The 16,103-nt window shown below is 41.6% G+C and overlaps 2 protein-coding genes across 3 annotated transcripts in view; one reads left to right on the forward strand and one right to left on the reverse strand.

Annotated features, from left to right (window-relative positions):
- The window catches only part of LOC124038037 (SH3-containing GRB2-like protein 3-interacting protein 1), a 125,022-nt gene extending 115,138 nt beyond the window's left edge, over positions 1 to 9,884 (forward strand). The window contains 6 exon segments of the mRNA XM_046353414.1: positions 1 to 154; positions 699 to 834; positions 921 to 1,123; positions 1,361 to 1,425; positions 6,587 to 6,751; positions 6,930 to 9,884. The exon segment at positions 1 to 154 is cut by the window's left edge and continues 2 nt beyond it. Coding sequence (XP_046209370.1) covers positions 1 to 154; positions 699 to 834; positions 921 to 1,123; positions 1,361 to 1,425; positions 6,587 to 6,751; positions 6,930 to 6,952 — 746 coding nt within the window. The 3' untranslated portion in view covers positions 6,953 to 9,884.
- An 842-nt stretch (positions 9,885 to 10,726) lies between these two features.
- On the reverse strand, positions 10,727 to 12,701 carry insl5a (insulin-like 5a). 2 transcript variants are annotated; one of them, XM_046353412.1, is made up of 2 exons: positions 12,352 to 12,701; positions 10,727 to 11,503 (listed from the first exon to the last, which is right to left on the reverse strand). In XM_046353412.1, exons 1-2 carry the CDS (start codon positions 12,527 to 12,529, stop codon positions 11,349 to 11,351), a joined length of 333 nt encoding a protein of 110 aa, XP_046209368.1. In that variant the 5' UTR covers positions 12,530 to 12,701; the 3' UTR covers positions 10,727 to 11,348. The 2 variants fall into 2 exon arrangements, with proteins under 2 accessions (XP_046209368.1, XP_046209369.1); XM_046353413.1 differs by having other exon boundaries at positions 10,727 to 11,500; positions 12,352 to 12,691.
- Positions 12,702 to 16,103: the final 3,402 nt, after the last annotated feature.

Here is a 16,103-nt window from a genome sequence, read left to right on the forward strand (position 1 = left end):
GTGTTGTGAAGATCACAGGTGAGATGGTGCTGTCGTTTCCAGCGGGGATCACTCGGCACTTTGCCAATAACCCGTCCCCTGCCGTGCTAACCTTCAGCATAACCAACTACAGCCGGCTGGAGCATGTGCTGCCTAACCCCCAGCTACTCTGTTGGTAAAGGCCCACTGTAACACCCCCTCATTATACTGGAACCCTCAACACATTATACACTGGGGTGTTTATAATATGACATCATCACACTGTAGCTTTGACCTACTGTACCAGAAACACTATGAAGGTAAAGATCACTGGAACTTCCCTCGTATATTATACCACTCACAACATCATGTGGCACTGTAGCATTTATAACACGTCAAAGTGAACATTTAAAATCCATACTGTACTAAAACACCCAACTCCAGTTCTGACTGGGCTCTGAGTCACTGTGAATTGGTCCCAGTGGTTTGACTAACCACCTGGTTTCCAAGGTTATTCTGCACTCTCCTATGTACAAGCCATCACGGTTGTTTTTGTGTAGCACGAGTTTCCGTTTGCAGTCTCTCCAGCGCTGCTGTAGCCCTGACCTCCGGGTGGTAGACGCAAATAGAACTCGTGCTGTACTCCATTATGTCTCCGGTGCGTTGAATAACGTTAAGATGGATCGATCATTAGATCATAGGATGAAATGCGTATTGTGTTCTGTTATTGGCCCACGTAGTGACACCGTCACAACACCCAACCCTGACTGCAAGAACTTCTGGGTGAACATGCCAAACTTGATGACCCATCTAAAGAGGGTGGCCGAGCAGAAACCCCAGGCCACATACTACAATGTGGACATGCTCAAGTACCAGGTCAGCAACTCTTGTACTCGATTGTGCACTGTTTCTCTGGACATTTCTGTGTTGTTGATTCATCTCAATGGATGTTGTGTGGGCAGGTATCGGCGCAGGGCCTCGTTTCGACACCCCTGAACCTGGCAGCCAGTTGGCGGTGTGTGCCCACCAGCACGGACCTCCGGATAGACTACAAATACAACGGCAGCGCCATGACAACACCCGTGGCTCTCAACAACGTCCAGTTCCTGATCCACGTGGACGGAGGGGTCACCAAGCTACAGGCTGTGCTTCCCCCCGCCGCCTGGTAAGACAGAGGAGGACACTGTGTGTCAGAACACAATACGTTTCTATTGAATTGAATTTATTTGATAATTAAAAGTAGAAGGCTGCACCAGCCGGAGACAACCCATGACTCTATTGCTCAGCCCTGTGCTGAAGAGCGCAATTTTGCAAGTTTGAAAAAGCCAGTTTCCCAAACCCAGATTAAACCTATTCCTGGCTTTTAAAGAGTAATGGATTACGTTTGATTCTGTTCTTCCAGGAACGCAGAGCAGCAGAGAATCCTGTGGAAGATTCCTGATATTTCCCAGAAATCTGAAAATGGAGGTAAATAACCTTGTTTACACCAAAGCCCAGGAGAAATCACTAATAATATCATACACTGAGTGTACAACACATTAGGAACACCTACTCTTTCCATGACAGACTGATCAGGTGAAAGCTATGATCCCTTATTGATGTCACTTGTTAAATCCACTTCAAATCAGTGTAGATGAAGGAGAGGAGACAGGTTAAAGATGAAGGGGAGGAGACGGGTTAAAGATGAAGGGGAGGAGACGGGTTAAAGATGAAGGGGAGGAGACGGGTTAAAGATGAAGTGGAGGAGACGGGTTAAAGATGAAGGGGAGGAGACGGGTTAAAGATGAAGGGGAGGAGACGGGTTAAAGATGAAGGGGAGGAGACGGGTTAAAGATGAAAGGGAGGAGACGGGTTAAAGATGAAGGGGAGGAGACGGGTTAAAAATGAAGGGGAGGAGACGGGTTAAAGATGAAGGGGAGGAGACGGGTTAAAGAGGAAGGGGAGGAGACCGGGTTAAAGAGGAAGGGGAGGAGACCGGGTTAAAGATGAAGGGGACCGGGAGAGGGAGACCGGGTTAAAGATGAAGGGGAGGAGACCGGGTTAAAGATGATGGGGAGGAGACCGGGTTAAAGATGAAGGGGAGGAGACCGGGTTAAAGATGAAGGGGAAGAGACGGGTTAAAGATGAAGGGGAAGAGACGGGTTAAAGATGAAGGGGAGGAGACGGGTTAAAGATGAAGGGGAGGAGACGGGTTAAAGATGAAGGGGAGGAGACGGGTTAAAGATGAAAGGGAGGAGACAAGTTAAATAAGGATTTTGAAGCTTTGAGACATGCATTGTGTACGTGTGCCATTCAGAGAGTGAACGTGCACGACAAAAGATTGAAGTGCCTATGGTAGTAGGTGCCAGGTGCACCGGTTTGAGTGTGTCAAGAACTGTTTCCCGTGTGTATCAAGAATGGTCCTCCACCCAAAGGACATCCAGCCAACTTGACACAACTGTAGGAAGCATTGGAGTCAACATGGGCCAGTAACCATATGGAACGCTTTTGAAACCTTGTAGAGTCCACACCCTGACAAATTAAGGCTGTTCAGAGGGCAGAAGGGGGTGCAAGCTCGATATTAGGAAGGTGTTCCTAATGCTTTGTACACCGTGTGTTATCCTTGTTGCCACTAATGTACAAATCTTGTGCCAATAACAGGCTTGAATACTTACTAGCTTGGCTTTGCATGACTAACTTTATTTGGGTGTATGTTTAGGAATTAAAATCCTTATGAACAGAGTGCGAATTACACCATGACATTTCGGGCCCAATTCTTTTTTTTAAAGGGGGCTAATGATAAAGGTCGTCCTTTAAAAGGTACGAATGAATGACCTTTTAATGTGGCATGACACAACGCGTCATGATATTTTCATCTGATTTGTCAAACAAATCACTTAAATGTAGACTACCCCTGCATGTTTGGCCTCTCCAAAAGAATTCCAGCATCCAAACCGCATGTATATTCGAGCCAAGCGACGAATGGAAATCTGTTACAAAACACCAAAAAGTGTTCCTAATGACATTCGGCGATTTGCCATCGATTTAGGTCTACATTAATTGATGCGTGTTGCTGACAAATGTACCTTTTTTGTACACCTGAAATGGGGCTGAAACTACCCCGGGGGGAAAAAACAGGATTGCCACCACACACCTTGTCAATTTACTAGACTAGGCTACAGTGTGTATTACCATGCACATCAAATAGGTCTACTGGTAGCCAGTGATTTTTTTTTGTTTACCTTTATTTAACTAGGCAAGTCAGTTAAGAACAAATTCTTATTTTCAACGACGGCCTGGGAACAGTGGGTTAACTGCCTGTTCAGGGGCTGAACGACAGATTTGTACCTTGTCAGCTTGGGAATGTGAACTTGCAACCTTCCGGTTACTAGTCCAACGCTCTAACCACTAGGCTACCCTGCCACCCCAGGTGATGTAGTGGTAATAAAAAAAAGTGGGTAAACTGTGATTAACGTTTCCTATACTTTCAATGCGTTTTTCTGGAAAAGGTGGTTACACGGCATTTACTCGTTTACCCTCCGCTAGGCTTACACCACTGCTGGCAGCGTAACCTCTCAGCCGAGGCAATTTTACACACATGAACACACGCAGAACAGGCAGCCTACATTCAATATGATATAAGAGTTGAATACAAACATGTTTACACCCTCGTTCATGAGTTGTCCATAATTCACGAGTTAATGCTTGGAGTCTTCTCAGATGGCCTGACATAAAACACTACCTGACTTTCCTTACATGAATGACATTTATGACGGTGTTATTTGTCATTATTAAGCTTTTAACAATCGAATTAGAAGATTTCACCTAAACCCTGTAAGATTCCTGGATCTTGGAGATCTCTGATCTCTGCCCTGCAAGTGTTACTATGCCTCCGTAACGTTTCATTATGTTAAACCGTGAAAACAGTTCTCATGGGCACACAAATCCCAAATAATGTAGGCCTATGCCATTGCAAAATCGAGAGGGAAAAAGAATCGAGAGGAATAATGTTGTTCCTCTTCTAACTTAAGGAGTCACCTTATAGGCCTATTGTCATGAACGTATACCCTACTTCAGGGTTTCCCCAAGGGCTGCACATTTTGGTTTTTACCCTAATACTACACAGCTGATTCAAACGATCAAAGCTTGATGATTAGGGGATTATTTGAATCAGCTGTGTAGTGCAAGGAAAAAACAAAAAATGCACCCCATTGGGGTCCCGAGAACAGAGTTTAGGAAACCCTGGCCTACTTGTTGGATGGAATGGATGTGCATTGGTGTCTAGTGACGTTGTTGACCATCATCAGCTGATCCAGGAAAAAAAAACGAAAAGAAAATGATAAAGCTAAATATATGGTCCATGGATGACACGGAGAACAACAGTACCCCCCCACGCAACCTGAAAAACGAAGCAATGAGCCCTCTAAATAGCTGACTGACAAAAGCAAACAATGAGGAGGCATAGGCTATTTTTTTTTTATCAAGGACACGTGGCAAACAAATGGCGAAAATGAACAAGTACAGGGGAAAATGTATATGTGAAGGAGCTCAGCTGAGGCTACAATTCAACACTACTGGGTGGACAACGCTGTCACATGTCAATAAACGGTTTGAACCATGACAGAGAGGTGGGGGTGTTTGTTTCCTTTGGAAGCTTTTATTTTAATATTTACCACTGTAAAACATATTTACCACAAAATTTGAAACAAATAGGAGAATGCATTTAGGGGAGCTGAGCCTCCCCTGGCTCCTTCACAATTTGTAATTTGCACCTTGCGTAAGAGTCTATTGACACACCTGCGCGTCAATCAAAGAAACATAATACACAAATCCCCATCAAATTCCATCAGTTTAAGCTAGAGATATATGCAGTGGAAGGTGGCTGAGCTACTATTCAGCGGTGTTTGCCAGACCATGAGACATCCCGACAAATAATCTGTAGCATCCGAACCGTTTAGGCTGCAAACGAATATGACTCTCACGAACACAATGGTGTTCTCTGTTTTGCTTTACGACCCCCACAAGTGTCACGGGACTCATCTGAAGGCAACTCATACAAATGGATGGGAGTATGGAGATAGTTTTGTGCCAACAAAACAAAAATATTTCCTGAGCTTTACTATTATCGCCAAGATATAGGACAGACACTTCAAAACCTTAATCCATGTGATGTATTTACTATTATCGCCAAGATATAGGACAGACACTTCAAAACCTTAATCCATGTGATGTATTTACTATTATCTCCTAGATATAGGACAGACACTTCAAAACCTTAATCCATGTGATGTATTTACTATTATCTCCTAGATATAGGACAGACACTTCAAAACCTTAATCCATGTGATGTATTTACTATTATCGCCTAGATATAGGACAGACACTTCAAAACCTTAATCCATGTGATGTATTTACTATGCCTAGATATAGGACAGACACTTCAAAACCTTAATCGCCTAGATATAGGACAGACACTTCAAAACCTTAATCCATGTGATGTATTTACTATTATCTCCTAGATATAGGACAGACACTTCAAAACCTTAATCCATGTGATGTATTTACTATTATCTCCTAGATATAGGACAGACACTTCAAAACCTTAATCCATGTGATGTATTTACTATTATCGCCTAGATATAGGACAGACACTTCAAAACCTTAATCCATGTGATGTATTTACTATTATCGCCTAGATATAGGACAGACACTTCAAAACCTTAATCCATGTGATGTATTTACTATTATCTCCTAGATATAGGACAGACACTTCAAAACCTTAATCCATGTGATGTATTTACTATTATCTCCTAGATATAGGACAGACACTTCAAAACCTTAATCCATGTGATGTATTTACTATTATCGCCTAGATATAGGACAGACACTTCAAAACCTTAATCCATGTGATGTATTTACTATTATCGCCTAGATATAGGACAGACACTTCAAAACCTTAATCCATGTGATGTATTTACTATTATCGCCTAGATATAGGACAGACACTTCAAAACCTTAATCCATGTGATGTATTTACTATTATCTCCTAGATATAGGACAGACACTTCAAAACCTTAATCCATATGATTGATTTGTTTACTGTCTTCTTTTTTTTAGTAAAGGCCAAATAAAATATTTGATAACATTTTTGATGTATATATATTTTTGGGGGGGGACACCTAAAAGGGGCCCTCCCTAAAATTCTAAATCAAAGAGCAAATGATCCATGGTATGACCATCTTAAAACAATTCTGTATGTTCGTGAAATAGAACCCCCCCCCCCCCATGGCTTGAACTTGTAGAGGTCCAGAGATGCATACATTATTTTGAATGTCATTATCTATGTGCGACCTTATAGAACTACTGTATGACATGCAGTTTCCCCATTTACATGAACTCGCTGAGGCTGAGCTCACTGATGCCCCCTTCAGGCAGGAAGGAACAGACAAACTACAATCATGATATGCTACTGTGTGCTGTGGAGTTGTGTGTTTTGAGATGTCTGTGCATATAGTAAAAATAAAGCATTGTATTTGTAACATGTTGTCTCACAAACTCAGTGCTACAACTCCTAGCATACTGATGAAGACATTTTTTTTTTGTATGGCTGTCATGTTGAGCCGGTGTCCCTCTCGCTGTGCGTCCCCAGGCGTTGGCTCATTGTTGGCACGGTTCCAGCTGTCGGAGGGTCCCAGTAAGCCCTCTTCCCTGGCAGTCCAGTTCACCAGTGAGGGCAGCACTCTGTCAGGCTGTGATATAGAGCTGGCAGGGCCCGGGTACCGCTTCTCACTCGTCAAGAAGAGGTTCGCAGCAGGTGAGAGACCCTGTCCTAAACAATGGAATAGTAGTATCACTGAGTGACCAACTTGAATAAGCGTGTTCATTTGTCATACTACGATGTTGTAATACAATATTAACATGCAATATGTTTTGGATTTGGCACAAAAAGCGTATCGAACGTATAGTAATCTAAGCATGTTTGTCATTTTCAGGAAAATACTTGGCAGACAACTGATACTCAACCCTACTACTGAACAACACTACTGAACAAATACACTGAACGTCATCATCTCAATGGACTTCGACTGAGTAATGGAAACCGACAACACCACCACCTCCCTACAGACAGACATACAAACACTCCTTTCTAAACCCGCGAGATAGACAGGCCCAGGCCACACCGCCTACTGTACCCAGCAGTATTGTATAACTTGCATTTAGCGTTGTGGACAGTTTTAAAGGTGTAATTATTGTATTTGTAAAATGTATTCATTTCAGAACATCTGTATTGCTGCAGTTATAGACACCCATCCCAGGTTTACCCTCTCTAAAGCTACATGCCTCTGTCTCCCTCCCCTCTCCAAGATGTGGTGTTGTTTAACCCTTAACGCAGCTGCCTAGCTAATCAACCGCACCGCAACCACAAACCCACGGTTTCAATGGTGAACGAAACACTATTTATTTTAGACGCATTAACAAAGATGTTATGCTAAGAGAGGATGCATGTAAAAGAGGACTGCTTGGTTGTGTCATTGCGTGAACTATAGATGAATAGGCGCGCCATGATGTGAGAGGTTTCGCTCTCGCCAAAATCTTTTCAAAATAAGCCCAGTGTGCTTCGTTTTGGACTTAAGCTTTGTCGCCTGCCTTCCCGCCTTTGGGACGACTCCTCCCAATGTTAGGGCGGAGACCTGAGCATCTCCTCATAATGTACAGATCTCTGGCTTAACAGAGGGGCTAGTTCTTCCTCATGCTGCCTCTCGCATGCCTGTGATTGGACACAGTTAGAGCTACCATAGGATTCTGGGTAATGGAGTTTTTATACTGTTAGCTTTAACGGTTGATTTGTTAGCATGCCCTCTACAAAGGCACAACAGGGTCAAAGGACATTGTTTATTTGGATGATGTAATTCAACATCCACACTCCTCCTCTCCCTTCATTGAATGCACTGATTTAATGCCCGGTTGACGCATTTACTCTCATAATTCTATAGTCCTGAGTAGTTGGGCAGCTGCAACAATAAGTCAATTCCTGGTTGCAATATAAAACAAATATAAGACGTTTCCCTTTAGAAAAACCTGTACAAAGTGTCATTTTAAATTGATAATATATATCTTAAAGGGCGTTTTGGTGTTTTCCTTGTATTGTCAAATAGCCTTTGTTGTTCCTGAGACAGCAGTGGCAGACTTACTTCAGAGTACATTACAGCATTCTATTTTTATTTATTGATGATAATGATTTATTGTATAAAGTATGTGATTCTGTATATGAATATAATTTGATGGTATCACCATTTAGAGTCCTTAAAGGTATACATATTTGAATGATATTTTTTGTTATTTGTGTAGTTGGGTAACCTGTGTACAGTATAATGTATAAGGTATCATTTTTTGAATTTATTTGAGATATATATTTTTTTTTAACTCAAGCGCAACAGACAATTTGAGGTATATATGGGCATTGGGTGGGAGGGGGTATAAAATGACAAGGAGAAAAAAAACCCAGATGAATAACGACCTGGATGTGTACGTCATGCTTTATGAAAGTTCTGACCGTGGATCGTCAGTCAGCTTTTGACCATTTTAGGCCCTATTCCCATTCACCGCGATGCGTTCCTACCCACCTGAAACCCCCTGAATGGATATTATTCTGCATCAAACAGCATGACCACTCCCCTTCAGATCAAACCAACCAGCGCTTGAATCCATGGCTTTATTTTGCATAATGGTAACGGTCTCTGTGAGATGACATGGTGACGAGGTTTTTGGAGGGAGGTTAGATGACCAAAACGCTTTTTGTATTCATGTGTGTGTACTCCAGACAGTCCTCTATAAGAGCGAGAAATAAGCTGAATATTTTTAAAACTGACACACAAAAAAAAAAATTGTTTCATGTGAAGAGCACTGTGCTGATAATGTTATTAACTCCCCGAATGCTCTGATCTTCAACATAGAGAACAAAAATGTGTGCGATGACATTTAACTTAAGAGGTCTCCTCATATAGGCATCGTAAGTATGTCAAAAAATAATGTCTGTGCTTCATGAAGCTACATAGCACCATTGATTGTGCCTGTCATAGAGGGTGTTGCGCTGTGATTACATGTTGATTGCATGTTGTCTGAACATAAAGCAGGCGTTTCTATGTAAGGTATTAATGAATGGTGTGGTGCAGCTCTCCGTACAGCAGTCGAGTAACAAGGGTTCGAGCGAAAGTTTTCCGGCATAGATAATATAATGTACTTCTTACATACAGTTACGGTATAGTCCTGAAGTCAAGTGCTCCACCAACCAACTCTACGACCTATTGTTTTGTTAAATGTGAGAACTGAAGAGCAGAGAGTGTGTCTGTGTGTGGCGTGCTAAGCCAGACTGCTTTAGGTTCTGTACTCGTTCTCGATCAATCACCTGTGCAAGCTGTGTTTGTACAGATCAATGTTAAGAGGAACTGTGGGGAAACTTAGTTTGCTTCTTTCCAAGCTCTCTTTTCTCTTTGCAACTCGCAACGGAAGTGTTTCTCCCCTCTCGAATGCAGTCTATTCAATATGTCCTCCACCCATTTTGAGTTCTGGTGTGCGGCACAGCCCGTGAGGTTGGCTATAAAACTGCATCGTCTTTTAAGCCTTCCTGCGAATACGCAGCTGTTTATGATTGTGTGCTACGAGGGATGTCAAACGGAGATGTTACTGTATCATGATTAGCCTTGTGGTTTAATTCAATGTCCTGTATATATTTCTGTTTGCTTCGTTTATATTTCTATGGATATATTTGTTTTTTTTTTCTTCATCTATTTGTGTTATCCAATGCACAGGATACTGAATATGCAATTGTTTAATGTGACGTACCGTACTAATGACATGTTATAAACGTACGCGGGATGACCTACTATGCTATCAAGATTTTCAATCATTGTCCGTTTTCTTGGAAATAAAGTAGGCGTATCAATTTGTTTGCATTCTGTTATTTTGGTCCAATTCAGTATGGATGCAAATTATTTCCTTTCAATTACCTTAATGGTTGTGACTTGTCTAGGAAGAATTAGAATTCAGCACTTCCTAATATTGAGTTGCCCCCCCCCAGAACAGCCTCAATTGGTCGGGGCATGGACTCTACAAGTTGTCCGAAAGAGAAAGGGATGCTCTGGATTCCAAACCGGTGCCCCTGGCAACTACTACCATACCCAAAATAACTTAAATATTTTGTCTTGCCCATTCACCCTCTGAATGGCACATGTACACAATCCATGTCTCAGTTGTCTTAAGGCTTAAAAATCCTTCTTTAACCCGTCTCCTCCCCTTCATCTCCATTGATTAAAGTGGATTTAACCTGTGACATCAATAAGGGATCATAGCATCACCTGGACAGGAAATGTTTTTACACTCAGTGTATTTCCTCTGCCAAACATTCAGATCATCTTCTCCCAGAGGATGAAATATGAGGTTACAAAAATGTCATCCCTCTCAAATTCATAGACCGAGATAGTTTCAAGGACTGACTATCCATACTATCAACATTATAGTTCTAATAGTGTTTCAGAGCTATGCGTTTTACATTTACTTTGTTTACAATCTTACATTTTGGATTCTGATGACAGTTGAACTATGTTCATGAGGCCTAATAAAATGTGTGTGGCAACTGCAGACTGCTCATTTTAAGATAGATTGAGATGAGCTTATGACTAACAGTATGTTAGTGAGTCAAAATGATCAAAGCGTTGCAGTAATCCACAGTGAATTAAAGCGTCACACTGTCACGTAACAGAGAAGTAAAAGGATCACACTCCCATGCATGTCAAGCATGTAAGAACATTTATTAGACTAGGGCTAGCAAAATATATCGTACGATCAGGACTAGTCTTTTCAAAAAGGTTACATGAAAGTCCCTGAATTCAGCTTTGGTTCTTAACTCTCTCATCATTGACACATTTAACAGAGGCTGGTTTCCATCCAGTGCATAAACTTCACGAGATACAAACTATGACAGGGGAAAAGTTCCTCTTTGTAATCCACACACACAGACACGACCTGTAAAAGTCCCCCTCAACCACTACTATGTACTAAATCTATGAAAAAAACAACTAGCTAAAAAGCTCTATCTTTATTAAGCTCTTATTTCATGCATCTATTTTTGATTATTCTGTGCAAGTATTGTGATTGGCTGAAATGGTTGAGGATATAGTATAAAACCTCCCTTTATTTTTCCTATGGATGCATTGGTTTTACCTCACCGGGTGAGGGGAGTTTGGACATTTTAGACCGTTCTAAGGTCGTATAGTGACACCGGGGCACAGGGTGAGATAAAACAAATGCACCCTATTTCTGTTTTTCATGAAGAAGGTAAGACCGGTTTGGATAGGAGGAGAGCAAGTCTGTTTAGGAGGAGTTGAAAGGTTAACCACAAAGACACTCAGGTCTCAACAGAGATATGCGAGGTCACTCTTCCTGCAGCCCATTTTGCAGCACACTGTGGTCAGCATGTGGTTCAGGTCCCGTCTGCTGAACTCTGACCCCAGGTTGGCCGTCAGGTCCTCCAGGCTGCTCTGCTGCAGTTCCCCATTTGCCAAATCTGCTAATGACATTGATCAATATCATTAATTATCACATAAAAATAGCATGCTATTACAGTCCAATATGAGTTCAGGTATTTCATACCATCTTGCTTTACAAAAACACCTATTTAAGAATGAAAGCAGTCAACAAACATATGTTACGCAAGCCAGAAATATATTTTCTCTCTCACTGCTTGCTGATTGTCTATGAGTGGTATTTCATATGCAGAGTATGTTTAACAGTGTAATTGCTATATGTGGTCCTGCCAAATGAGGAAGCCCCTAAATGATTGTACAGGTTTTGCCGATGCTATCTGTCTTGTCCAGAATCTGTTCCTCTAACTGGTTCTAATGAGCATGGCTAATATGCTAACTGGGTTAGCCTGGTGCTGTCTGTCCAGTGGGAACATGCTGGCTGACCCTGATAGCGTCACCTCGGTCCCACTGGGTTTGAATGTTCCAGAGGACTGTACAACGTAACAGACCTCCATGACCCAGCCAGAGGGTCAACTTCCTGACTGACTGACTGACTGCGCACCCCACTGGAGCAGCGTCACTGTACATCACTGCAGACAGACCCCAATCACTGACTCACAGACACATTGTCTGGTCAATTCATGTAATTCTGTTCATCAAGTGGAATAAGCCCTGACGTAAAGTGTGAGTGGAAATCTGAGTTTAAGTGACGATACTAAATGAAATGTGTTTACAGAAGTGTCCGTAGGAGGATAAGGGTCAGAAATGGGTCACCAGGTCTGTAAACCCAAACTGGGTAATGAAAAGGGGTAAACATGGAAAAGTAGTCAGGAGGAGAAAGTGAAAAGTGTGGGTAACAGAGATTCTAACAAGGTAGAGATGGTTAACTCACCCTCCAGTTGCTCCGGTTGGTCGAGAAGCCGTCTCCAACGGGAGCCTCCACAGGTGTAGACGACGGCCCTGAGAAACTCTCTGCCACACAGCTTCACTAAGCTCACCTCCGCCGTCACCTGGCTCAACCCCACTGCCACACACAGCAGCAGGGGCAGTGTTACTGGCAACACACGCATCACGGCTGGCTGGATTGATATCTGTGGGTCACTTGTGTGAGGGTGTGTGTATCTGTGTTCACCTCTCTGGTCTACTTCTTTCTCTTCTTCTTGTTGTCTCTGTGTTTCTCTCTATCACTCTTGCTGAGGCGATAACACAGTGGATTGATTTCTGGATCAAGGCGTGCACTTCCTCCTATATATACCATCCTCCTGTCAGCTCACCAGTGGACCCCCCCCCCCTCCCCAATCCCTTCCCCACCTCATCCACACTATCTCTCTTTCCTCGCCCCCACCCTGCATGGTCTCTTCCAGTCAAATTATTTTATGTTTCCGGTCATGTCCACCATCACCAATTGTGATCTGACTGAGAGTGAGTCCCATCGGGTAATCAGTTCTTTACTGCCCCAATCTACAATCAGATTACCTGTCCAGAGGGGCGGAGGGTGCTCTCTCTACCTCTCCACTTTAACGAGTTGATTGCAGTGACCTTCCCTTTAAGGCACAGCTAATTCAGTCACATGTTGGGATAACCCCCAGCCAAACAGATGGCTCATGTGTTTCTAGTGTTTATGTCAGACATTTAACCTTGCCATAACAGAAGTTAAATGTCCCAAACTGAAGGGAAAGTGTAAATGCTGTCCTAGTTTTAGTGTTCTATTATATTGTGAAAATTATGTGAAATTACATCATGGCATGACATTAGTGGTTCCCTCAAGGGTAGTTTCCTCATTAGTTGACAGAAAATACATCCCTTATATTGTTTTGATGAATAGATATGCAGTCGTTAGTGAGTCTTCACACCCCTTGCACGGTACACACATTTCTATGCCTTAAAATGGGAATACATTTTTAAAAAAAATAATGATCTACACAACCTACTCAACATTTTCAAAGTGAAATAAATATTATAGAAAATGTTCCTAATTAACTACAAATAACAAAACAAAAATGTCTTGATTCCACCCCAGAGTTAATACTTGTTAGAAGCACCTTTGATAACAGCTGTGAATCATTTTGAAAAATAACTCTTAGGGCAACATTTATATATAAAAAAATGGTTATTTCTCAAGCTCAGAAAATTTGGTTGGGAGTCATTGATAGACAGAAATATTCAAACCTTGTCTCTGATTTTCAGAAATGATACTGGACAATTCAGAAAACACTCAATGCCTATTTGCAGCATCATGTTATGGGTATGCTTGTCCCCGGCAGGGACTGGGGAGTTTGTCATGATCAAAATAAATATGAAAGGAGCAGACAAAAAGTTAGAGGAAACCCTACCTCAGAATACCTAACCGGGACAATTAGAAATGTTTTTGTGCCAATAGGTGTTAAGTGTTCCTGAATGGTCTAGAGACAAGGTTTGAATAATGCTGTCCTATAATGACTCCCAACCAAATTTACTGAGCTGGAGCAATTTTGACAAAAACAATAGATCATGATCATGACAAACTCTCCAGTCCCTGCCGGTGACAAGCATACCCATAACATGATGCTGCAACCACAACACTTGAAAATACAGACAACTTTGTTTCCCTAAGAGTTGTGCAAAGTTGGTAGAATCTTATTCAAAATGATTCACAGCTGTAATGGCTGCCAAAGGTGCTTTCACCAAGTATTAACTCTGGGGTGTGAGGATATCTTCATTTTTCAATTATTATTATTTTGGAATTGATTTGAAAAAATCCATCACTTTTGAAATGTGGAGTAGGTTGTGTACATTGGTAGAAACAAATGTAATAAATGTTTTGATTTAATTTTAAGGCAGCAAAATGTGAAGACTGTGCAAGGGGTGTGTACACTTGACACACTTCCACAAGATCTGATTATGCAAATTGTATCTAATCTGAATAAGACATATTTTCTGTTTCTCTCTAATAAGAACATCAAGGTCTTACAAAATGTTTTAATTTACACTTTGCTGTAACATTGTACATCTTTTTTTTCTCTTATGTAAAAGTAAGAGCTTGATCAATATTAATTTGAATTTTACTATTCGTAATGGTCTCTGGTTTTTCCATCACAGCTCATAAAAACCCCAGTACTCAACAACACAATACGCTCTTGTTTGATAAGTAATTGACAGGCTCCCAATAAATCAACTATGTAACACATAAATCAACAATTATGTAACACATAGGATGCACCAATTACTCAATCAAGCTAATCAGTGAGGTGCTTTGTAATTGATTACATGGACAAGAGGCATACAGTACCAGTCAAAAGTTTGGGCACACCTACTCATTCAAGGGGTTTTCTTTATTTTGACAATTTTCTACATTGTATAATAGTGAAGACACCAAAACTATGAAATAACACATATGGAATCATGTACTAACCAAAAAAGTGTTAAACAAATCAATATATTTTTTAAGATTTTAGATTCTTCAAAGTATCCACCCTTTGCTTTGATGACAGCTTTGCACTCTCTTGGCATTCTCTCAACCATCTTCACCTGGAATGCTTTTCCAACACTCTTGACGGAGTTCCCACATATGCTGAGCACTTGTTGGCTGCTTTTCTTTCACTCTTCGGTCCAACTCATCCCAAACCATCTCAATTGAGTTGTGGTCGGGTGATTGTGGAGGTCAGGTCATCTGATGCAGCACTCCATCACTCTCCTTCTTGGTCAAATAGCCCTTACACAGCCTGGAGGTGTGTTGGGTCATTGTCCTGTTGAAAAACAAAGGATATTCCCACTAACCACAAACCAGATGGGATGGCGGATCGCTGCAGAATGCTGTGTTAGCCATGCTGGTTAAGTGTGCCTTGAATTCTAAATAAATCACAGACAGTGTCACCAGCAAGCCCCCCCATACTATCATACCTCCTCCTCCATGCTTCACGGTGGGAACAACACATGCAGAGATCATCCGTTCAGCTATTCTGCATCTCACAAAGAAATGGCGGTTGGAAACAAAAATCTCAGACCAAAGGACAGATTTCCACCGGTCTAATTTCCATTGCTCATGTTTCTTGGCCCAAGCAAGTCTCTTCTTCTTATTGGTGTCCTTTTGTAATAGTTTATATGCAGCAATTCGACCATGAAGGCCTGATTCATGCAGTCTCCTCTGAACAGTTGATGTTGACTTGATCTCTGTGAAGCATTTATTTGGGCTGCATTCTGAGGTGCAGTTAACTCTAATAAACTTTGGGTCTTCCTTTCTTGTGACGGTCCTCATGAGAGCCAGTTTCATCATAGCGTTTGATGGTTTTTGCAACTGCACAAATGTTCCACATTGACTGACCTTCATGTCTTAAAGTAATGATGGACAGTCATTTCTCTTTGATTATTTGAGCTGTTCTTGCCATAATATGGACTTGGTATTTTACCAAGTAGGGCTATCTTCTGTATACCACCCCTACATTGTCACAACATTGGTTCAAACGCATTAAGAAGGAAAGAAATTCCACTAATTATTTTTTAACAATGCACACCTGTTAATTGAAATGCATTCCAGGTGACTACCTCATGAAGCTGGTTGAGAAAATAGCAAGAGTGTGCAAAGCTGTCATCAAGGCAAAGGGTGACTACTTCGAAGAATCTAAAATCTCAAATATATTGATTTGTTTTAACACTTACTACATGATT

The sequence above is a fragment of the Oncorhynchus gorbuscha genome, linkage group LG06 (assembly GCF_021184085.1).
Source record: "Oncorhynchus gorbuscha isolate QuinsamMale2020 ecotype Even-year linkage group LG06, OgorEven_v1.0, whole genome shotgun sequence".
In the NCBI taxonomy this organism is placed as follows: domain Eukaryota; kingdom Metazoa; phylum Chordata; class Actinopteri; order Salmoniformes; family Salmonidae; genus Oncorhynchus; species Oncorhynchus gorbuscha.

What these genes read in the sequence shown, in the direction of transcription:
- insl5a (XM_046353412.1), bottom strand. Translation starts at nt 12,529, where the DNA reads ATGCGTGTGTTGCCAGTAACACTGCCCCTGCTGCTGTGTGTGGCAGTG. An exon ending in CCAACCGGAGCAACTGGAGG is followed by an intron (nt 11,504 to 12,351) that starts GTGAGTTAACCA and finishes CAATGTCATTAG; the next exon opens with CAGATTTGGCAAATGGGGAA.